The 23,593-nt window shown below is 42.9% G+C and overlaps 1 protein-coding gene across 5 annotated transcripts in view; it reads right to left on the minus strand.

The window, feature by feature from the left end:
• LOC118113378 (BTB/POZ domain-containing protein kctd15) overlaps nt 1-21,696 on the minus strand; it is a 28,861-nt gene extending 7,165 nt beyond the window's left edge. Inside the window, exons 1-4 of one of the 5 annotated variants that reach the window (XM_035163112.2) lie at nt 20,683-21,696; nt 17,825-17,937; nt 11,063-11,207; nt 5,596-5,901 (exon numbers count right to left, since the gene is read on the minus strand). In XM_035163112.2, the coding sequence (XP_035019003.1) occupies nt 5,596-5,901; nt 11,063-11,207; nt 17,825-17,937; nt 20,683-20,691 (573 nt within the window). In that variant the 5' untranslated portion in view covers nt 20,692-21,696. Of the gene's footprint in view, nt 1-5,595; nt 5,902-11,062; nt 11,208-17,824; nt 18,437-20,323; nt 20,605-20,682 lie in introns of those variants that run through there. The other 4 variants (XM_035163085.2, XM_035163076.2, XM_035163103.2 and 1 more) reach the window with 4 other exon arrangements.
• Between the last annotated feature and the right edge of the window lie 1,897 nt (nt 21,697-23,593).

Genomic DNA, 23,593 nt, shown 5'->3' on the forward strand with positions numbered 1-23,593 from the left:
AATCTCATGGACACACATTTAAAGTTTCTTTAAGAGTGTTTGAGTTTAGGTGACCCCATATTGGGAATGTGACCATCTAACCCCGGCAGTAAACACCCAGCAAGTTAGATGAGGAACAGAAGTGACATGTAGGGCTGCATCAGTCCTCTGAGGGACTACGAGCAGTTCAAACTAACCTGAACAGACTAAAGTTATGGTTTACAGAGGTGTGACGTATCTAAATTACTTTTTTAAAGATTTGAGATGGTTTTACTTTGCTTGAATCTTTTCATTAGATGCCACATTATACCCCTCGTCCATTTCCTAAGCGAATATTGTGTTTTTTATTTACAGTGGAGACAAATTTGCAGATCAATATTTTATACACAAATCAGCCGATAAATTATGATCCACTCTAAGAGAATAAACTACACTAGAGTGTATGAAGTTGTTAAAATCACATTGTCAGCACTAATAATCCCACATAATAATACTCACAAGGTCGTTTGGCATTATACTTTTACTTTTTTTAAATGTACTTACACTGATATATTTGAAACCCTATTCGACTACTGATTGACTGCAAAAAATGTTATACTATTTTATACAATTGTAATACATAACACTGATGAAGGCTGTTACCCTCTTTGATGGCGTAAAAAGGTTTTTTTTTCGTTATATTTAATTTGAAATAAAGTTGATTTCTTCCAATTAAATCCTGTAAAAACCTCTGATTTATTATTTTGTTCATGTGTATCTTTAAAAAATGGTGGTTGCTAAGGTAACACACCACCTGCAGAATCCACCTAGGCTGCATCTGACAAATAAAAAAAACAATGATAAATCTTGCTTTCGAGCTGTCAATCAAGTCTTTCTCCTCTGTCCTGCAGGTCAATCCACTGCCTGTTGAGCCTCGGTGCCCGATGCTGTGGTCTTCCCTCACTGATCGCAGCGGAGTTTGCCTTGTTCTGCCACTCGATCTGGGCGACTGAGAAGCACCACTGAGGTGTTTGTGTGGCCTTGTCTGCGCTGATGAGCTGTGCTTTCTCTTTTTATCCAGCGCAGGATTGATGGAGTGGCAGGGTGACATGTAAGAGAGTGTTGCGGCGTGTTGCGTTCCCCGCCTGGGCAGCAGGGGGACAGGGGGCCCTTCTCTACGACTACCTCCGCTGTCACATTGATGAAGGACAGATTGGCTCTGGTCTGATCTGAGTGCTTCATCATGGTGATGTATGGAGCAACAGGCCCGGCTGCAGCTCTGGGACGAGTGTGTGTGTGGTTGTGTGTGTGTGTACACCTCTGTGGCTCGTTGGCTAAATGTTTTTCCTCTGTTAAGTGCCTCTGCTGCTCTCTGTTTTTCTCCGCTGGATCTACATCACAGCGCAGGTGGTTTGTATTATTCCCTAAATTCCTCTCATGACTTCATGGAGAATCACTCGCCAAGGTGGAGTTGTTTATTCCCACTCCCTCACATTGGAATACACAACATGAAAGACGAAGGACTGAATACAATGTAATACTGTTTGTGGTGGAAGAAGTATTCAGATCCTTAATTTAGGCAATGTAAAAATAATCTTTTAAAAGGTAAAGTCCTGCATGAAAAATCCTGCTTAAATAAGAGAATATAGGTATTAGCAGCAAAATGTAGTTAAAGTCTATACGTGAAATTCCCACTAATCTTTATTGAAAAGAAACAATGTGAGAAGTTTAGAGTGAAGAAAAAATCTATTTTTGTTAATAACTCTTCTGAAATATAATCGTGACTTAACAACAAGACATCAGAAGCCGAAAAGGTTGAAAACTTCAGGTTTAATTTTTAATAATGTGTAGTATTTTAAAAGCTTGTTATATTATATTATTATATTAGTCTATATTATTATATTACGGTCCATTATGTACATTTCAATCTTCAAGGTAGGTGGTCACTTAAGCTGTCAAATGACTGTAGTGTAAGTATGTATATTTCCTCCTGAAATGTTAATTCAGAGGTTGAGTTTAAGCTAAAAGTTGCATAAAATGGATATAAGTACAAGTATCTCAAATTTGTACTATGGTACTCAAAATTGCATTTGTTGTACTTGTGGTTGTTAATTGTATTTGCAGTTAAGAAGTTCAGTACTGTACTGTGAATGTACAAAGTTACTTTACTCCACTGAATAATGTCAAACTTTTCATCCAAACTACTTTCTGTAGACTGACACAAAAAGTTATTTAAGTTATATTTTTAACTGTAAATAGAAAATGATGATATAATAACAAATCAGAAATAGATACTATTTTGTCACAAAAGGAGATATTTAAAAAAAAATGTATGTTGACTATCAGAGTGAGGTTCTGTATAAAAACAAGTATATGTTCTACATATTGTTACTTTAAGTGAGTAAATAGAACATTATAACCTGAAATAAACACAGGTTGCTGCAATTAGGGTAGAGTAAAGTACTGAGAAGTCTCATGTTATCTCGTTGTGACCAAGTATCACAAGGTCTAACAGTTTCCTGCCTTGGGCAAGACAGCAACAGTAGCTTGGACTAAAATAATTTCATACTAAAATGAGCTCTCTGTGCCAGTGTACATTTAAAGGTTGTCACATATCCATCTCCTCCTGCTCAGAACCTCTTCAACAACCAGTCCAGTCACAAACACTCTGTTCCCGACAGCAATGTATCTGCCCCTAGAACAACAACACCCCCACCCCTTTCCCTCCATGGCCTTTCTCTGTGGGCAGGGTGTGGCCCTGTGTGTGTTCCCCTGGGTTGGGGTCCAAGACTGAAATCAGAGCAGAGGCTCATTGTCTGGCGGCTAAGACGAGGATTATTATCCTAACCTTCTCATACCTTCACGCAACAATGAGAGAGGACAGAATGAGTAAGTTGTTTAGAAAAATCTCCCCTTTCGCTGAAAAAACACCTCCATCTGCTCCTTGTGTCCTCATCTACATCGACTCAATGAGCCGGACCCCTTCACTGTGCGTGCATATGTGTGCGTTAACAATCTTGTGTATGTGTGTGTCTTAAAGGGGCCAGCATGAGAGGAAAAAACAGCCGCACACCACGACGAACGCCACCTTAACCGAGAGAGGCCGTACAGTGAGACAAAAGGGAGCGTCGCCTGCAGGAAACCTGGAAGCTCCAGCTCCTCTTACTGTTAGCGATTCGTCTGACACGAGGACTCCAGCTCACCTCAACATCAGAGGAGCGGCCTAATAAAAGCCCAAACAATAAAAACTCCTCTCAGACCATGTTAGTCAGATGTGCTCACATCCCATAACCAGTCTCACTGGTAAACAGAGTGGGAAAATGTTGTGTTAGTTGATGCGGCCAATTAATTATATTGCAAGTCATTTAAAAATCTATAAAAGAAGTATAAACCGGTTTAGGCTGTTTGAGAAATTGTAAGTATGGTATTAAAAAATGCAATACGTGTATTTCAATCGCCTTGAGCAGTGTTATATTGGAGTCTTTTTAAAAAAAGGAGCTGTGTCTTAAAAAGGAGTAAAGCGTAAATTATGCATATCATTTTCCCCCCCTTTCCATTTCTCTTCTTCATTTTTTCGCAGCAAAACATGGCCGCAGTCCACACGTGCTTTGTCCCGCTCGCTCTCGCTCTCCTCCCTGGAGGTGGTCTCTCGCACTGGCAGGCGGGAGGTGGAGGTGTCAGAGCGCAGTAGCCTGCCTGGGAGAGGCTCTCTGTGGATGCTGCAAGGGGCGAGTCTCCTGTATGTGTCGGCCTGTTCGTGGCTGTGGGCGCTCGAGTGTGTTACATTGAGCCTGCGGTGTGGGGCTGTTATGTTGCCCCCCTGTCCTTCCTCTCACAGACCTCTCCGTGTAACACAACTGTAAAACTAGCTTTCTTGAAGTTGTTTTTTAACGTCTCACAGCTTTACTGCAGCCCGTGGTCAACACTGCTGTAAGGATGGATATTGTTAATGTCAGTCAGACGGCCTGTTTGAAAATGCTATAACACGCCACAATGCAAGGGTAATATATTCTATTATAACAAAATATATTTACTTACTTAATATTACACCTACACCACAAAGAACAGAGCGGGATCAGATTCCACATTATGCTACGGCCACATGTGCAACTTGCAAGCTGTGACTTTCTACACACACACACACTCTGCACACCTGCCATTAGCTCTCGTGATCTCCTGACAAACCGACTGTAACTCCATCAGCGCGGCCATTATCTCAGTTAGTGACAACAAGCTATTAACTTTACAGCTGGAAAACGCTGTATAAAGGGCCACAAATCATGGCAACTGTCTGAAAGCAAATAAAGTTTGGAGGTGGAATTGCAGGTTATAGACACTGAGGGGGAAACAAAATGAGTGTCTCTATACCAGCCTTTATTCTGGGCAATGACCTGAAAATAAAATCCACAGACTGACACAGAATTTCGGAGAGCGAGAGAGAGAACAAGTGATGGCTCATTGGAACAAGCTAACACTGCACAGACGCCATCACAGCCCTGGCTGTACGGTACAAGAGCCAGCCGGGTGATTGTGAATGGATGTGAGGGGAAAATGGTGATGATGAGGTGAAAAGATTTGTAAACAAAACCAACTCTTAGTAAAGTTCCTCTGTGTAACCCTAACCCTAACCCTAAGGTGGACAACCGCACAGATGAGTGACCACACCAACACTGTCAAATTAAAGTGAAACACACGTCCGACTACAGTGTCAGGCGAGTGGACACAAGGGTTTCATTCTAAAATCACGAGCAGTCGTATGTTTTAAAAAGACTTATCTTCAATTCTTGATGGAGGAAAGATCTTATCCTTATTATACGTATGTGTTACAGGAGCTATTACCTCCGACATGCAGGTTATGTTTTCATTGCCATGTGTTTGTCAGCATGATTACTCAAAAACAACTAAATTAATTTCCATGAAATTTTGAAGAGGGGTGGGGCATGATCCAAGGAGGAAGCCATTCAATTTTCTTTTCCAGATCTGGATAATATTGGGGCTTCAGGTATTTCTTTCACCTTCTTTAATTTGACGAGTTTCAACAATAGCATAGGCTGAAGTATGCACTCTTCAAGGGCCCTTCTAGTTAAACCCTGTAACCTGCATATGTATGTATTCATCAGCTTAGCTTTCCTGGGTACTAACTACTGTATGTGTGTGTTTGTTCTGAAATGATCCTGCTCTTAGTTTCATTTCAACAATCTCAACATTCAGGACATTTCTCTGTGTGCCTCAAGCACAACTATCCATTTTTGATAGTTGTGCTGCATCAAGCAACTTTATACATCCAATGTCTGTGTCACCATGTGGCCTCTGGTTGGAAACTGATATTATCAAAGTTAAACCTAACATTATGTCACATTAATACAATCTTCAGTTCATCACAGCCTCAATACATTCAGAACAATGAGACCTTAAATGACTTTAACACCAACGAAACATCTCACTTACAACTGTAAAATGCATCGATAACTGTGTGATGTGATATTTTGTTGTTGTCGTGCTATAGCTCAATATTTTCCAAATAATTATGAAACTATTTTCCAAATTGTCTCCAAATTGCTTATAGGCAACTAATCAAGCATCGTGTTACCAACCTTTCCCTACTATAGAAACAGGAAATGCTGTGTGGTGCGTTACCTGGACAGAGTTGAGCCTGCAGTAGCCATTGAGGGGGAAGCGAATGACGTGCGTCGGGTCCTGGTTCCAGCCGGCGTTGACTGAGTTACACATAACATCTCCAGTCTCGGGGAAGATCTCCTCGATGAGGACCTTCTCCCCGCTCAGGGCGATCCTCTCGCCCAGGTCGGGTGTGACACGAACCACCAAGCAGTCGCAGGGCTGCATCGTCCGCCGTTGCTCACGCTCCTGCTTCCAGCGCTCCAGCTCTTTAATCATGGGCATTAGCTGGTAATAGCGCGCCTCCTCGTACAGCAAGTGGAAGTCCTGCAACCGAGAGAGCAGAGTTTGCATGTGTGCCCGTTCCTCTCGGCTAAATGTGTGAGTAACAATTCATTACATCTCATCACCAAGGTTATCAGGACAAAACTCGACACATATTGTGTAACATTAAGATGACAGTGGAAGGTATATTTGCAGGGACTCCTGACGACTTCCCCACAGCAACGAATGACAAAGTGTCCTTGAATAAGACACTTAACCTCTAATTATTCCCGAAGAGCTGTTGTTGCTGCATCTGCTCCTTGACCCTTCTTCTCTGAAGCATCAACTGTGCGACACAGACGGAGAAGTGTCCTGCAATACTTGCAGAATATATTTAGGAATAATATATTTACCGTATCTATGCTTTAGAAACCACTAGTGTCCTTTGTCCTTGCTGGCTGTTATAAGCAAGGCACCATGTTATTGAACCGTGCACTCAATACACTGACTTCTCATTAGTTGCTTTCAGACATGCACTGAACTCAGGACATTCTCCGGAGGGGCTGAATGTGAGAATGTAAATGTCCAAGACAGACGTCAGCAGACTTTTTCCAGAGTTTTTCCTGCCAACCCCTGGAAAAAACATGTGATCTCTCAGTGTTACTGATGTCATTATGTCCTGCCTCTGCCACCTGCACCACCCCTTACCTGAACGCTCTGGAGATTTCTGTGTTGTTGTGAACGCATCGGAGCGGAGGATCTCCTGCTACGTTGTGCATGAAAAACCCGGAGAAAGTCGGGACCCAATTGTGTGTCTGAAAACGGCTATAATGTCAGCAGTGTAGTAGTTTACACTGCCTTGCTCTTGTTGTTAGTTCATCTCCATAAGGAAGAGACAACAACAACAAATTGCAAATGTGAAATTGACCTTTCTTTGTCCTTGTGAAGTTAAAGCTATTTAATAGCAGCAGAATCTCTCACTTGTTTCCATGGAATACTTCTTCTGGAGAGAAGAACAATAAACTAAGCTCGGCGATGGCCTCTGACCAGCAGGACAACGCTCTCAATAAACAAAGCGTAGCCATGCTGCAGTGCTCCTCCACAGTAGCTCTTGGCAGCGCTGCTCTTGCCTTTAGCATGTTTTAGCGAGCGCACTCCAGAAAAGGCCGTCAGTGGGGCTCCAGTGAAGTGGGATGGTGCATTCCTGTGTGCAGACAGTCTGCAGCAGATTGCCGGCCTCTCCCTCCCGGGCAGGGCTTGCTGGGGGCCATTTGCCCCTGTGCTCTTGCCTCTAATTTCCCATAAGACCAGATGGCACCATCATTCACCGCTACCATAGAAAAAATGGGGGAGGCTGAGGTTCGCCATTGGAGGCAGACGGGAGGTGAGGGAAAAGAAGGGAACATGAGGACAATTATAAGCTGAGGATGATTTTAATGTATTCCTCACATAGAGGGAGTTTTATGTTAATGAGGCTTGTGGCCCTATGTTAAGCTCCTATTAGAACAAGATTTAATTAGGTTACACCTAAATGCTGCAAATCTTTCAGCTAAACAATTAGTAATTAATAAATCTCTGTTCTGATTAGTGTTGCACAGTGACAAAGAATGACAGCTTAATTCATTCATAGTTTAAGACCTGCCATCGCTGCCATTCTTACTCTACCTTGGCTCCTGGCAATAGATCATTTCAGTGTAGGGACATTGTAAAATCACGGCAAAAAAAACTGATTCCACATTTGTTTAGCAGCTCATCTCATATTCTTAACACACTCACAGTGAGACTGTTTGTGGTGAATAAACAACAAAAGCTTTATACAGTCTGCATCATTGTTGGCCGTGCCATGGCCGCCAGGGAGCCCTCATCTAAAAAAAAAAAAAAAACTTAAAACTTTCCCCCCTCTCCGTTCTGTACCACTGTGTAGAAACAGAGCAGAGCAGCAGACCTCATATTCATTAACCCTGCTGCCTCCGTTATGATCTTCAGCCTTGAAGAGCGGCCCGCACTGGTTTGACTCCCTTCATCTTAACGGTGCCTTCATCTGAGGCGCATGGACGACACCCAAATACAACTCCATCTGGACAGAGTGTTGACGCAACACATCTTAAGCTGATGGTCTAATATTTAAGATTTCAGAATGTGAAAGAGGAGGAGGGTGGGTTTGTCCTTTTTTCCCTTTTTCTCTCCCTTCCTCCCTGTCTCTTTCTCTCCTGGCCTTCTTGCTGCAGCTGACAAAACTCATACTGAGACACTCCCCTGCAGGCGGCTCTCTGTATCAAAGTGTAGCTCCTCATCCTTCACAGGTCTGAAGCCATGGATGGATATGTTTTTAACAGGGGTCTGTCTGCGAGGCACTTTAGTCATCCTGAGCAGTGCAGAAAACAACAGAGTAATCCTAAGCGCCGAGGTGAGGATGAGAGGGAGACGGGGCCAACAACTCCGTCCTGGCTGCTGGAGCCGCTGCTGCTGCTACCGCTGCCAGCTCTACCAGACAATTCATCCCCCAATCCCGTGTCCAGACAGCCCGTTTGAGCTTCAAAATAATGATCCGACCTGATCGCCCACTGGCAAGGCAACATCTCAGGAAAGGACAGAGGGAGAGACAGAGAGAGACCGAGAGAGAGAGAGAGAGAGAGAGAGAGAGAGAGAGAGAGAGAGAGAGAGAGAGAGAGAGAGAGAGAGAGGGCAGACAGCGAGAAGAAGAAAAATGATGGAAACTGTCACTGCCAGGGAGTCGGAGGACTGATAAAGACCTACCGTATGTTCTGGACAAAAAAAAAGTGAGCAAACCCACACAGGTAGAGGTTCACAGGTTTTTGATTGAACTTGCCAATGATGGAAAAATCCCGCCAATGCTTATTTAATGGTCGAAAAAAGAAAAACTATTATTTTTAGCCTTTCATACCTGAAAAAAGAAAGCGTTATTGATTTAAAGTGCAATTCAAAACGCCTGAATAAAGTGATGCAGAAACCGCCAAGTCGTAATGGTTTATAACCGTGCCCTCAATGTGACTGAGCATTGCTTACACTCTTGTGATTAATTGTTGTTTGAATAATGAGATGAGGAAGGATATTAATAGTGAATATTTTGTTCCACTGATGTAGGCTGAAACATTTCTTCTCCTTTTCTGCTCAGACTTTCACATTGATTTAGCAAAACACACAGCGCTGCGGCTGCCAGCAGCAGAACAGACCCAGCCCTCGGGCGACGGCAAGCCTGATTGTGTTCAGATAAGGACATGCTCAATTCCGCCTCTCACTATTTGCATTTTTTTTTCTTTCCGGGCTCCACGCAAATTGAAAGGTATGCAGATCAACACAGGCTTATGTGAGGGGATCGTGATGAGTTGAAACAATGAAGTCCAACGCATTCTCTTCAACCGTGGCGCCTGATTGGACTGTCAAGATTTCACAGAGAGGAAGAGGGGGGGGGAGAAAGCATGAATAAGAAGGGAAAAAACTAATCGGTTGTGAGTCAGGCCATCTTTTGCCAAAATATGCAGGGCTTTCATGTCATGTTCTGTTGTCTGAGGTTTGGCTCTCGTAGAGAATGATGAACAAGCGCCAGCCCGGTGGAAAGGTCACGCAAGTTAAGGTGGAGTAGAAGTGAAGCGTAGAATACTAGGAAACAGTATCACTGAATAAAACCTTGAACAGGAAGGAGCTGTAGGCAGAATATATAAAAATTCTGACAAAGCCACATATGGCTGTGTGGATTCTTGTGAGGTCAGACTACCTCACTAGTAACACCATCAGTTTGGTTTGAAGCTGCATTTTGACATTTGGTCCAATCACTACGTGTAACGTAGAAGGAGTCGCTCGTGTGAACTCCACAGCTCGACAGGACATTTTAGAGTCTTTTAGCTCATTGTTTTGGGTTTTCTGGCCTCAACTTTACTTTTTTTTAGCAAAAACATGTTATCTTGAACCAAACAGCCAGTAAACAAAGTTAGAGACTAGCGGGTGAGTTTAGTGCAGAATTTAGAAAGAGATGTTGGATTGACTGGATTTATATTTGACAGATTTCCACAAGCATTGACATGAATACATATGTGTGATGGATGTCTAAATGAGCAACTGTTTGCTAACATGTTTTCCTTCAACATCAACTTTAACTTATACTATATACTTATAATCTATAATAGTCAATTTAGGATTTTAGTTTTTAATTTGGGAGATAAATGGGCCAATTATATGTCCAACAATTCCTGATTCAGTGTGATGCACATTTAAGTAATTCTTTGTTTTCTGTTAGCTCTATAGCTTTAAGCAAAGACACACATCATTGCATATGGTTTGAAATTGGTTCCTTGTTACATTGTGTTCATCTAAAAAAAAAATCTTAACAAATGATCATATTTATTGTTAGTATTGCCTTTTTTAAGACCACTGACAGGACAGGGACTCAAAGGGGGTCGATCCGATTTCATTTTGGGCCAGTGCCCCCACTGGCCCCACCCTTGTTCTGCCCCTGGCTATAAAACATGTTTATTTACAGAAAATGTTTTTTTAAATTGTGGCAGTAACAAAGATTTTTGATACCAAGCCTGACAGCATTTGTTTTGATAAAGCATGGAAACATTGGGTGCAGAGCCTGCTTGTATTACTGCACCAACATTCCACAGTGTCCCTTCCCATTGAGGCCTTGACTGTTAGGGGCACCTCCTGTCTGTGGGGGAGTCGGTCATCAGAGCAGAGGGCCGTCAGAGCGGTTTCACCTGTGCTCTCCTCTACGTAAACCACTCTGAGTGTAAAACAACAGCTCAGGGGTTCGGAGCACACACACACACATCATCGGGCCTTGCTCCAGCTAGCTGGTTAGCATCTCCACAGTGAAAACTCCCAATGAGTCGCCTGCATGTCTTCTTTCCAGCAGAGTTTTGTAATTACTGCGTATGCTTATATTGCAGGTATACTAAGTGTTAAATGGAGGGGAGGGGAGTCTAAGTTAGGCATTGTGAAAACAGTTCTCTGTTGTGGTCTCAGGTCTATTTTGATGACTTTCGACCCCCGAGGCAGCAGGAAAACATTTAAAATACAAACATATCCACACTTAAGTGTTTTATCTTTAGGAAAATCATGAATTCCACACAACACTAAGGCATGTCTGGGCAGATGGCTTTACATACTCTCAGCTTTTTATGTTGTTATGTTGTTCAAATGGAGAGAGCCGATGGTGCAGACAAGTACACTCGATACAGTATGTTGTGGTGCAGATATTTACCTTGAAGTCATCTGGAAGGAGCAATTTGCTGGTCCTGAGGAAACTGAGAATGTAGCGGAATATCTCGCCGTCCCGATCTATGAAGTAGTGCTGCTTCAAGCTGTCCAACACGATGGGCTCAGTGCCATTGAACAGACGACTGATTCTGAAAATTGAAATTGACACACAAACACGCACGCATGCAGGCAGCCACACACACACACACACACACACACACACACACACACAGAGGAATGAGCCAGCTCCCTTCAAATGCATGAAACAATTACCCTCCATTTATTTTTCAATTTTATTAGCACTAAGCTTGAAATGCATTAGCATCCCAGGTTGAAACAAGGGGCTTAAGGCACAGTTCCTCCATTCCAGACTTGTTTGAAGTGTCCCTTCTGCAGGAAGATTACAACAACACACACGCTCGCTGCTTGTACTTACAGAAATTAATGGCATGAATGTAGCATTACAGCTCTATTATTCCATCTGTCAGAGGGGTGGAAATGAGAGAGAGACGTGGTGTGGTGGAGGGCCACATACGAATGCAAGACGGACGTCTGGAAAAAGATATTTCACTTTCGTTTTGGTTTTGTTATGACTATTTGAATCATTTGAACAGAAGACTGTGCAACTGTGTTTAATACAGAGTTCCAGTTTGTGGATAGATAAATGGGATAGGAAGATAAATTCATAACATCTGCATTGTCTATTCAGAATGATATTTAACTTTAAGAGTTTGTATATAATGTGGAGTAATCCTTAATCCTAATCTCTGATACATATTTCGGTGACTTTACTGTTAAATACATTTACTTGTTGGTCTAAAAAGGTTAATATCTATTGTCAGGACTCATTTTAGGAAAATAAACCGATTAGAATATTCATAATGTTCTCTTTGGTTTCCCCAAATTATATATATAGATTAGCCTGAATTATTTTTTGCAAGGCTCAAATAACGGATAAAAGGCTAAAAGACATAAATTCAGAGTTTTGAAAGTTTTTAAAATAAGATGAAAAATATAAATGACATCAATAATATTTCCCTATTAAGAAACAGATTCATGAATTATAACAGTAATTAGTTGTATGCGTTTAGGTTTTCACTAAGTATGGACAGGACTTCGGTGTAATGATAAGACACTTGTTGCTGCCTATAGCGTCCCATGGTTAACTCCTTCCACTGAAAGATTAAGGGCTTAGTTGACGTTGGCTAGAGGGGCTCATCAAGGCTAAGAGTGGAAATTGTTGTTATCTTTAAACTTTCATCATCATGTTGTCGCCGTGCCTCCAGATACCCTTGGACAGATAGTCGTTTCCCCCCTGTCCCTCCTTTGCTGTTCTAATAATCTCATCTTGGCACCTCCACTCTATCTGTTTGTTCGTTTCCAAATCCTAAATATCCCTCTTCCATCATAACAAATAGTGTTTTTTAAGCATGCTTTAAAATAAGTGCTTTTATTTTGTGAAAGCACTGCTGGAGCAAGTGGAATAATTTGCTTTAATTTTGTGACTCATTTTAAAACAAAGCTCACAGCTCCCTCAGCAGAGAAACCTGGAATGCCTGCGCAGTGCAAATAAGCCGCACTAGTGATTTACACAAGAAATCTGTTGCACGTACAACCTCCTTAACGGTTTCACTGCACATTTCCATCGTCTTTCTCCAAAACAGCTCTTGGCAGGGCGCTGCGTTGCTGTTATTATCATCATTTTGATGTAATCAGCTCTTTAATCACAGTAACAGCTTCGAGGTCGGCTGACAAAGTTGTCTGACAAAGAAAATTGTAAAACCTATTTGCAAACACGTCAACCGACACACACACATACTCCCAGCACTGCCTCAGCACTGGCATTGTCAAACTCTATTACAAGACAGTGGAAGGGGGCCGCAGTGGGAATGTCAGTGAACAAACAGCAGGACTGGATTCACTCACACACTCATTTTACTGGATTTACAATCACAATCCCCCGCTTGTGTGAGTATGTGTTTAATGGTTGGATCAGGTATCTCCTGACCCCGATGTGTCGGCACAGCGAACTGAAGCTATCACATCAAATCCGCCCTGTTTCTTTCTCTTTGACTTGACTGGGTGAGGGAGCAAAGCAAAGATGCTTCTCCCTCCCTCCCTCTCTCTCCCCTTGCTCCTGCCATCCGTTCTCTCTTTCACTCTCTCTTTCTCTCTCTCTCTGTCTCCATCCCTCTGCCTTACTCGCTTTCTCTCTGGAAATCGATGCAAAATGCTTTATAAAAAACCAATACTCATCTCCCTGTTTTGCCCGAGGTGTTCCTTTCTCATATGGTCTTGCAATTCTTCCAGCTAGAATTTCACCATACCCCTCCAGGCTAACTCTGTTTTTCATCTCCACTTTTTTAAAAAGCAATTAAAATGCTGCCTGTTTTTCTTTTTCTTTCCCTCTCCTCCACTCCCTTCACTCACTCCCTCTCTCTCTCTCTCTCTCTCTCTCTCTCTCTCTCTCTCTCTCTCTCTCTCTCTCTCTCTCTCTCTCAGCCCCCAACCCCCCTGTTAAATCCCTGAATTGGAGGGGAGGTTGTCCTTAACAGGTAGGGAGAGAGAATATGGTGGCAATAGAGAAATTAAGACAGGATACACAAACAGACAAGGACGCCGACAGACAGAAAGGGGGGGAAAGAAAAATAGAAACAGAAGCAAAGAGGGAAAATGAAAGAGGCGGACAGAGAAACAAACAGATTACAAGAGGAAGACAGAGAGATGGAAAGAGTGTGAGAAAAAAAAGCTATGACAGAACTAAAGACAGAGAACGAGTCAGGGAGAGGGAGGGAGGTGGTGGGTGTAGGAGGTTATCAAGGACAGGAACAGCTCAGATCTCTCACTCCAGCGGTGCGGAGTGAGGGCCGGCATGTGGGGCAGTAGGTGGGCAATATCTGGCAGGATGCTGGCTGCAGGAGCTACGGCCGACCAGCTGCTGAGAGCTGCCAGAGACGTGTCTGCAGGAGGTGGGAGGACGATTTAAGCGCAGATATCACTGATTCTGATAGAGCAGATGCTATAATGGATGTGTAACACTATTGGATGCCTAATGGACGCAAGACACCCTGCAGCTTCCTGCACAGTGAAACAAACACTAAGATGTTGATGAGTTTTTTAAGTCTGGCTCTAAAGGTCGTTCCACACTGACTTCTGAGGAGTGCAGGTCAAAAAAGGGCGAGTTTAAAACCAGATTACTATTGTCTCTGGCTCTGATTCGCCGATTCCAACTGTAAAATACCCAGTCAATACAAATGACAGAGTCAAGCATATAAATGTGTGTGTTTGTAATGTGTACAGAAGTTTTGCATTTGTAGAAATATTTGGTGCATGTGTGAAAAAGATCTGGGCATTTTGTAGCTATAGAAATATTGTGTGTATTAGAATTTGTTCAGAAATATTTTTGGCAAAGTCTGATTCTCACACAGGAATGTCCTATCTGTGAATTTCACTTAATTTACTAGCTAAAAGCAAAATGCCAGAGCTGACCAGCCAATCAGAACGTTGCCCAATGTCCATCCAACAGGTGACGTCCAATAGGGAAGAAGTCCCTCCTCTACCCTGCCTCTGATTGGCTAATCCTTTCTAGGTGTCTGCTGAATGCTAGTATTAGCTTGGCTTTGATGCTAACTGATATCTCATCAGGTGGTTCATCAAATTTAATCTGCAGATGTTACTACAGCATGTAATGTATGTTCACAAGGAAATAGATCTTAATATTTCCTCTAAAATATATTTACATAACATGGCTTAATAGGCTGTTACCAGTTGCAAAGCCAGTCTTATCCAACAGCTTAGTTTTATTTTAGATGGCCATATGTTATCGCTATACAGCCTGTGTAAAATCCTTTTTTAAAAAGCCACTTGAGGGCATGCTCAGATTAGCTGAGAGGTTTAACAATGACGTGATAAAATAAAAGGAAAAATCTGTTTTGTGAAACTTACAGATAGTGGAGAAAGAAACCAGTAAAGGAGGATAAAGCCATGTAGAGATCCATCATGTCTGGACACAGAGGACTCATCTTTAAAGAGAAAAGTGTCCAGTGGTCCTTCGTTTCACTGTGTCTGGAACATTTGCCCTAATTTCCTCAGCTTCTGTTCAAGTGACTGCTGCGACTGTCCTCTGTGAGAGATCCGCAGAGTGTAGCATCAATGTTTCATGACCCTTGTCCCTTAATATGGCCGGGCACAAAAGAAGATGAATAACCACACATTAGTTACTAGACTAACTTTCTCTTGGCACGCTGCATTATTTAGGGGCCAATCTATTAAAAGTAATCATCAACTTTAAACTCTTTAACCCTGCTCTTTTAGTCGTCACAGAGTTCAGTTCATGCCCACAGCTCGACCGGACATGGCCGAACGCAGTGTATACGGCTGTGCCAGTGTAATTGTTTTGCTTTCTGCTGTCGGCCATTATCCTAATTCACACAAAAGGGCCCCTCCTTCCACTGGCTCCAGTGGAAAGTGGAGCCCTGAGGCCAACTGTACACTGAGGAGGCTGGGAGAGAGAGAAACAGTGAGTGTATGCATGTAAGAGAGAGAAAGAGAGAGAGTGAGTGTGTGTGTGTGTGTGTGTGTGTGTGTGTGTGTGTGTGTGAGAGAGATCCAGAGTGAGAAAGACACAGAAAGAGAGAGAACAGGGGGCAAAGGAGCATGTGTGAAAGAGAGACAGAGAGAGAGAGAGAGAGAGAGAGAGAGAGAGAGAGAGAGAGAGAGAGAGAGAGAGAGAGCTCCATCCAACACTCACACTGGTATCCGGTCTTTACTCTCACTGTACTAACACTGTTTGGGTGCTCTGACATGACTCTGCCCCATTTACACGGTGCCCTGCGCATGTCCTCCTATGAATCACTTCTCTAAAGTGTAAAGCTGCATCAGAGCATAAAAACAAGTACAACACAGATACGAAAATATCTAAGTAAATATTAAAAGCTAATGATCAGATCCAAATAATATAAGCACATTTAAAAGAAAAGCGCTGTAAAAATCTGACGAATAACTTGTGCCCTCTGGCCACTGGATTGAAAACAATATGACACTGAAACTAAGCATCTTAATAACGAACACAATCATAAAGCCTTGTCTGGGACGAGCTTTATTTTTCTCATGACATGTTAGAGTCAGGAATAAAAGGAGAGTTGTCAGGGATTTCCTGTCAACGGACTCTGTGAATATCAAGACTTTATTACCAAGGGATTATGTGGATTGTTTCCTGTAGCCAATTTGGCAGATTTTCTAACAACCCGGTGTATGTTTACATTGGCCCACATGGGACTCTGTCAGCTGACGCACAATCGAAGACTGTATCATGTAATGAATGACACACTGTATTATGGGGGGAAAGCAGGGGGCCTGAAAACATCCTGTACTTTCAAAAGGGAAAAATTCAAACAGCAGAAGAGAAGAGATGTTTTCTGCAGTGTTTGCTTTCAGAGCTTCCTCTGGTGCTGTCACCTTGTTTGTGGATGGAGCTAAATACGTGAATAAAGTGGGAGAGTGGATTACTAACAGTTCTTACACAATCTGAATCCTTATGACTAAATCTATCAGTGGAAGGGCATCAAAAATAAAAGCCCTGTTTGTTTTATGTATGAGGGAATCTAACTCACATGCCTGAGAGCAAACAAGCCCTTTCTGTTACTGTTCACACAAATATTCAACAAATAGAAAGTCACTCTTTTAGTTGGTAACGATTTAAAATGTGACCGCAATATCATCCCCAGTTCTGGGTTGTTTGGAAAATTACAGCGACGATTATGTTGTCCCATAAAATAGGAATATACAGCCTTAAAGTTATACACGTTTTGTTATCGTACAGTTATTTCTTATATCTTGAAAAAAAATCCTCTGTCTGAACACTTATAGGAACTAGAAAGCAGATGATGGTAAATGCTGGTCCCCAAACAGCCAAGAAAATCAATATGTTATGAGACAAAGAGCCAGATATTAATCAGATCTGAAGTCGACCAACGTCAGCTTTGATGAGGGATCCGGACATGTGGGCCTACTCTATGCCAAGGATCCTTATATCACCCTAATCCACAGACTGTTTGCAGGTGTGTGTGTGTGTGTGTGTGTGTGTGTGTGTGTGTGTGTGTGTGTGTGTGTGTGTGTGTGTGTGTGTGTGTGTGTGTGTGTGTGTGAGAGAGAGAGAGAGAGTGTGTATGCCTTAGAAATCAACAATACACCACGTGAAAGTAGTTGTCAGCTTGGCAGCAGCTGAGTTTTCGAGCACAACTACCGTGTGAGAGGAGATAAAAATTAAAAAGCCTTGGAGGTATTTATTAGACAATTAAAAACAATCACTGGGCGAAACAAAAAAAAACAATCAAATGCGTTTTAAAGCTAAAAGAGGATAATAAATAATGAAGGCATGAGAAATGAACAGATATTATAGAAGGTTTTGAGGGAAAGAAGTTCTATTTATGCCAGTCAGCTAAATGACTTGTTAACATCAAAAATCCAATTAGTCTTAATTGAGACAAACAACAGTCAAATGATATAATAATTGATTCCATGTTTGAAATGCAATATTAAGTAATTAAATAGAAATAAAAGAAGAAACGCTATTTCTCTATTATTAAAAGAAATATATATATATATTATATGGTTGAATAAGACACTTCGAATCTCTAGATTTATGACATTTAAAACCAAAGAAACAAGATACCAGTCATCTCCTTCCCTCCGATAAATAGAGATAAATGGTATTGATTAATAAACTAACTCCGGCTATGAGGTTACAAGCAGGGACGGGTCTTACCTGGAGTCTGGGTACTTGGTGAGGGTCGCCAGGCTGCTGGTGTACATGTGTCCCCCGACGTCAATGTGCACCGGGGCGTTCGCCTTGGTCAGCTGAGCCGGCAGAGGGATACCCTGAGTGGCCAGAGGAGAGACCGGGGACCGGGTCAGAGACAACCGTGACATGCTTCTTCCCTCCTGAAAGCAAGTGTAGAAAAAAGCCATGGGAATAAAGGTGGAGACGGAAAAAAAAAAACCCCGACCAGAGTGATCCTACACAGGGGAGCAGATAATATGCCCTCTGAATGGTATCAGATCACTTCCATGACTGTCTGGTCGCGTTTAGCCTGGAAATTATTGCCACCGCTCTAATTAAGTATGTTTGCATCTTTTTCATGCGGCACCGGAGGCGAGGATAGGAGGATGCCTTATTAGAAAAAAAAACCCAGGCTGGGAGAGAGATAGAGCGAGATAGACAGACAGAGGGAGAGAAACAGAGAGAGAGAGAGGGAGATGGAGGGGGGGTGCTAGGTGTCAGCCTCCAGGGGAATAAAACAAACTGCTGCTGCAATATTCTAATTAAAGGTCGCCTTATGTGTTAGACGTGATGCGCCCAGACACACCAAGCACCAATCTAAGAGCGAGGGAGGAAAACACGGCGGGGAGAGGAGGGAGGGAGAGAGGGAGTAACTTTTTCCTTTTAACACACACACACACACACACACACACACACACACACACACACACACACGTTCAACACACCAAAGATTGAGGTGATCGCCTGTCATGTACCGACACACACTTGTGACTTGTGCTGTCACGCTGCTGTGGCACACGGAGGGAGAACTTCATAAACCCACGCGTGCGTCAAAGCGCAATCATCCACACTCACAGGCCAAACGCACTCCGCATGTGAGGCTCAGTGTGAGCAGATATGTTTGGAATAAAATAAGTGTAAGTGGAGATTACCCGGAGCGCGCCGGTGCACGCAGAGGTCAGTGCGGAGCTGGGTTTGATCATCTGATAAAATGTTATAGAAAAATATTTGTAATTCGCTTCGATACGCCGCCATTAGACTCCTGTGCTGCTGCTGGACGAGCCGAGGATCCGTTTATCTCCAACTTACTCGCGCATGATGTATTTGCCAACAGCTGCAGGTGAACCACCCAACCTCAGTGTGGCCACTTCATAATGGGACTGAGTGTAAATAAAGTCCGAGTGGTTATGGTTATATTTAGGGACCTGGGGACGCAGAACTAATTCAGGTTGTTATGGAACTTTATCAGTTGTTATTTTTCTATATTTCCCTGCTGATGAAAGGTCACAGTCTGCCCACTTTACGCGTCGTTACGCATCAGTTACCCTGCAGCCTCTGGTGGAAACGTAGACCTTTCCTGGTGCACTCATATGACAAGAGTTCAAATGATACTTGGAGCTCCACACTTGGTTTGAACAGATCCTAATAACGGACTAATAAAGCATCAGCATCAATTTGTTGTTGAACTCTTTCACTGTCACGACCCTGAAACTGGAGGCCGTGTGGCTGCTCACCCCCGCGGCCCTGGGAGAGAAGCGCCACCGGGCAGAGTGGGAGAGACTGGAGCTTTGTCTTCCTTTTTCCAGGGTGGTGTCCGCATCACAGCAGTATCATGTTCCCTTAATACGATTATAGGAGGACGGGATTACATTTCAAATCCCAGGAAAAGAAAGAAAAGAAAGGGGAAAGAAAAGGACAGGAAAAAAAAAACTTGGAAAGACTTGAGAAGTTTGAGGTCCATACCAAGCGCTCTCTCTCTCTCTCTCTCTCTCTCTCTCTCTCTCTCAACCATTCAATCAATTAATCAATGAAATCACCATATAAATGGGCGCAATCTAAAAAATGTATCTTCCTAAAATACATCTTCTAATTTATAATATAACTTATAATGGTCCTATAACTTTCAATCGTTTCGTCTTTCTTTAACCCTCACTATCTTCAACGCACGCACGCACACACACACACACACACACACACACACACACACACACACACACACCGTCTATGATAAATTCCTCCACAAAATCCCAGCAGCTGTAGAGGCATCAACTTTCACCTCAGAGCTGCTGCTGCTGCTGCTGCTTCGCTCCACTGACCCTGTTCACACACCGATGCCATTCGCCTCACATCATTCCGAATTAAAATATCCACATGAATCCAAAAGCATTTAAATGAGAAACGTTGCGATTCAACACCGCGCTCCACGGGGAAAAAAAACACGAGCCCGCGCCTCTGCCTTTAATTCTGCCCAAAAGCACAATATGGCGCCTTATTCCTGCTTTACAATTAAAAAAAAAAGGGCATCATCTCGACACGTGTAATTCACATGACCCGTTCGATTAAAAACCCGCACGTGTGAACTGTCCGGTGTGTGAGGAAAGAGGGGAAATCCCTTCTTCACAATCCTGCTCAAAGTAAACCTTTACAGCGCTGCGCGTAAAAAACCCATAAATCTGTCTGTAATGGTAAAATGTGTCACCGTACCGTTTCAAACATTGTAGGCAGTCCAGGAGAAATCCGTGCCGGCGTTCTGTCCCAGCTCCTGTCCGCTGTAACCCCCCGAAATGTCTTATATATTTTCTCCAAATGCCTCCCCCTCGATACCACTACGCCAACATCCAGCTCCGGCACGAACCTATTCTGCCGCACGGCAAAGCCAAGTGTTCGGAGCCGGAGTCTGTATCGTGCTCTAAACTGCTCTGAGAAGAAGAAGGAACACTGGAGGTCGTGTCCGGGATGGACTGCTCGGAGTCTCTGTGGCTTTAAAAGGCTCTATTGCCAGGCTGCCTCGACCTGTCCTCACCAAGCTTCTTTGTACCAAAGCGCACAGGCAGCGTCCTTACCTTGTACATAGATGAGCCGATCTCCTTCCCCTTCTTATATGGATACGCGTAAAAAATGTGCGCTCCCGGTTGGAATCCTGCTCCGCGCTTCAGCTTGTCTGTCTGTCTGTCCCCCCCCCCCTAAATGAAGCTGCCCCTGTGGTTTGTTATGAGAAGAAGAAGAAGAAGAAAGCTCAATAATCCGTCTCTACATAACAGAGCAGAGCTAAAAAAGAAAAATCTCGCTCCGGGCTGCCCGAGCGCCTCTGGGCCAGGGATTAGGCTACAATTAGCTCAACTCCACTCTCTCGCCCAGGCAATTTTCTCAAGGAAGAGAACGTGATACCCTCTATTATGGCTGCACAGATATAATAACTTCTCTTATTTTGAAAGTAGACGCTTTCCCCTCTAACGGTGTGAAGTTGGGATTCCAGAGGGTGCAGAGGGAAACCTAACAGGCAACTGTCAGTCTCTCAATAGATTTCGAGCAGCAAAAAGCAGATCTCTCATTGTCACTTGGTCTGATGTAACAGCTCCGCGGGCAGTTCCAGCTAGCAGGCACACATTTCCATCTCCAGCAGCTCCTGCAGCGTGAATGTAAAGTTTAAAGCCAGGCGGGCTGCCATGGTCCTTCACTCAGGCAACGTGAAATCAAGGCGCAGGAACTTGTTGATAAAGTCTCTGTAGAAAAAAAGAGAATATGTTGAAAATGAAGAGATATCCTTGAACCAATATGTTTCATGCGGTGATTTCTCTCTCTCTCCCCCCCGTGTCCCTGCTCTCCTCTCTTTCTCTTCCTCTCGTCTCTCCCTCTTGCCTTAATGTCTGGAGTTGGAACGCCAAATTTCCTGCAGGCCATTAAAATCAAATGACGTCTATGGACATGCATGCATGCTGCTGCAGAAAGCGCCCTCACAACCTGCCTGCAGCCAAATGCGCCATTTCAATTATAGCGCAGGGCTTAGATGGAGATATCTGCTCAGATCACCCCCCCTAAAACACACACACACACACAGACACAGACACACACACCTCCCCTCACTCTCCAATGGAAGCAGGCAGCCTCCAGACTTTTGGGGGAAAATAAGATTGTGGCAGATTTTAATTCTTTTTGTTATATTTCGACACAGAAAAGACCCAATCCAAGTGATGGGGCGCTAAAGTGTTGCGCCACTTTTGCACAGAGAGAGAAGAGGGGGGGAAACAGGAGAGTCGAGCAGGTGCTCACACCAAGGAGACGATTATTTATTTATTTGCATGTTTGTTTATTTGAGGGTAAATATCTGTGAATAATTGATGCAACACTGAGCCCAGTAATTACTCTGTACCAGCATCCTGAGAGGGGCGCAGGGCTCGTTTCTTGATATTTGGCGCCAACCAGTGTAGGAACGTATTATTGGTCCACAGGAGATACATGGATATATAGGGGAACTATTTAGGAAACTTGACTATTGTTTACCCTCCACCCACCATTCCATCCATTAATCCACCTATCCATCCACCCATCCACCCACCCATCCATCCATCCATCCATCCATCCATCCATCCATCCATCCATCCATCCATCCATTCATCCATCCATCCCTACTTAAAGTATCTTCACAGAGCTCTTATTTTACTTGAGTGAGTATAAAATGAAAATAAATCAACATGAAATACCACATGTATATGCTGGTGATTTGACAGCAGACTGGTACATGTATGAGTGTGAGAAAGAAGTCATGGTAATTAGACAGACCCCACTACGCCTCAGAGCGCTCCATCTCCCCCCCTGGCACAGATTTGTTGTTTCCAGGGGTACAAACTGCAGGGGAAACTGGGCTTTTTTTCTCATTAAAGGAAACAAGCCTGGAGTTAGTTCAATTACATGAAGTATGCAGGGATGTTGTAAATTTAAAGATTTAAATAGCTTACAAAGTGGCCCCGGGCCCCATCAGTTAATTTCCTTAATTTATGGATTTTAGCGGAGTGTCTATGTGGAAGGGAAGAAGTAGGTCATCTTGAGGATTTGCATGCAGCTTTGATATTTCACAACACATCCAAAACATCTGCACCCCTGACCAGCAGGTGAAAGGACCGGCACACGTTTCTAATTCTGTAACCACCTCTAAAAAAAGACACAACACTGAAAACAGATTCCTTCAGGCGATGAAAAAAATGCAGATCTGATTGTAATATTTGACCCAAGTAACGAGATTATTGATGTCTGGTCTCCCCGATGCACATGCACACAGAGATAACAGCTCTGTGCTCATCCTCATTACATGATTGCTCCACAAAGTTCAAATGTTTACCTTTCTGAAACTGCGCAGATCAAGTTAATTTAGGTTTTTCTTTAATTCTGAGTTAAGCTGTTGAAGCTTCAGTAAAAATGTCAGAGTCTCCTTCAGACAGCACATGTTAATGAGGTGTATGAATTCATGTATGACCCTATGAGAATAATAACTTTGCCTTTAGGTTCAAAGGCAGGGGTTATTAGTGGTGTTGCCTAAAGGGGCACAGAGGACGACAATATTGTGTCTCTCTCTTCCACAGCTTTGTCCTTTCACCAGTGGGTGATTTGCAAAATGCTTTCTGACATGTACTTTATGAAACACACTTTCACTACAGAACGACGTTGTACTGTCTCTGAGGATAATAAATATGATATGTTCTATTGAAAATCAACAAAATAATTCCTTCTGCACATTTACTTTTACTTTGGTATAAACACACATTATAATAGTATTTTGCCTCATTCATTCACTATTCATTTAATGCTTCATTAGAGTTTAGAGTTTATTGTAGAGTGTATTCTTAACTATTAATAAGTAACTATTTATGTTTTGGATTTTCCTACTTGCATCATGTGCATTGTTATACAGCACTTGTTTTTATATTTATAATGACACCACCATCTACTGGCGTAGCTATCATTAATAACATCACATCT

This window comes from Hippoglossus stenolepis, chromosome 1 (genome assembly GCF_022539355.2).
Source record: "Hippoglossus stenolepis isolate QCI-W04-F060 chromosome 1, HSTE1.2, whole genome shotgun sequence".
Classification (NCBI taxonomy): domain Eukaryota; kingdom Metazoa; phylum Chordata; class Actinopteri; order Pleuronectiformes; family Pleuronectidae; genus Hippoglossus; species Hippoglossus stenolepis.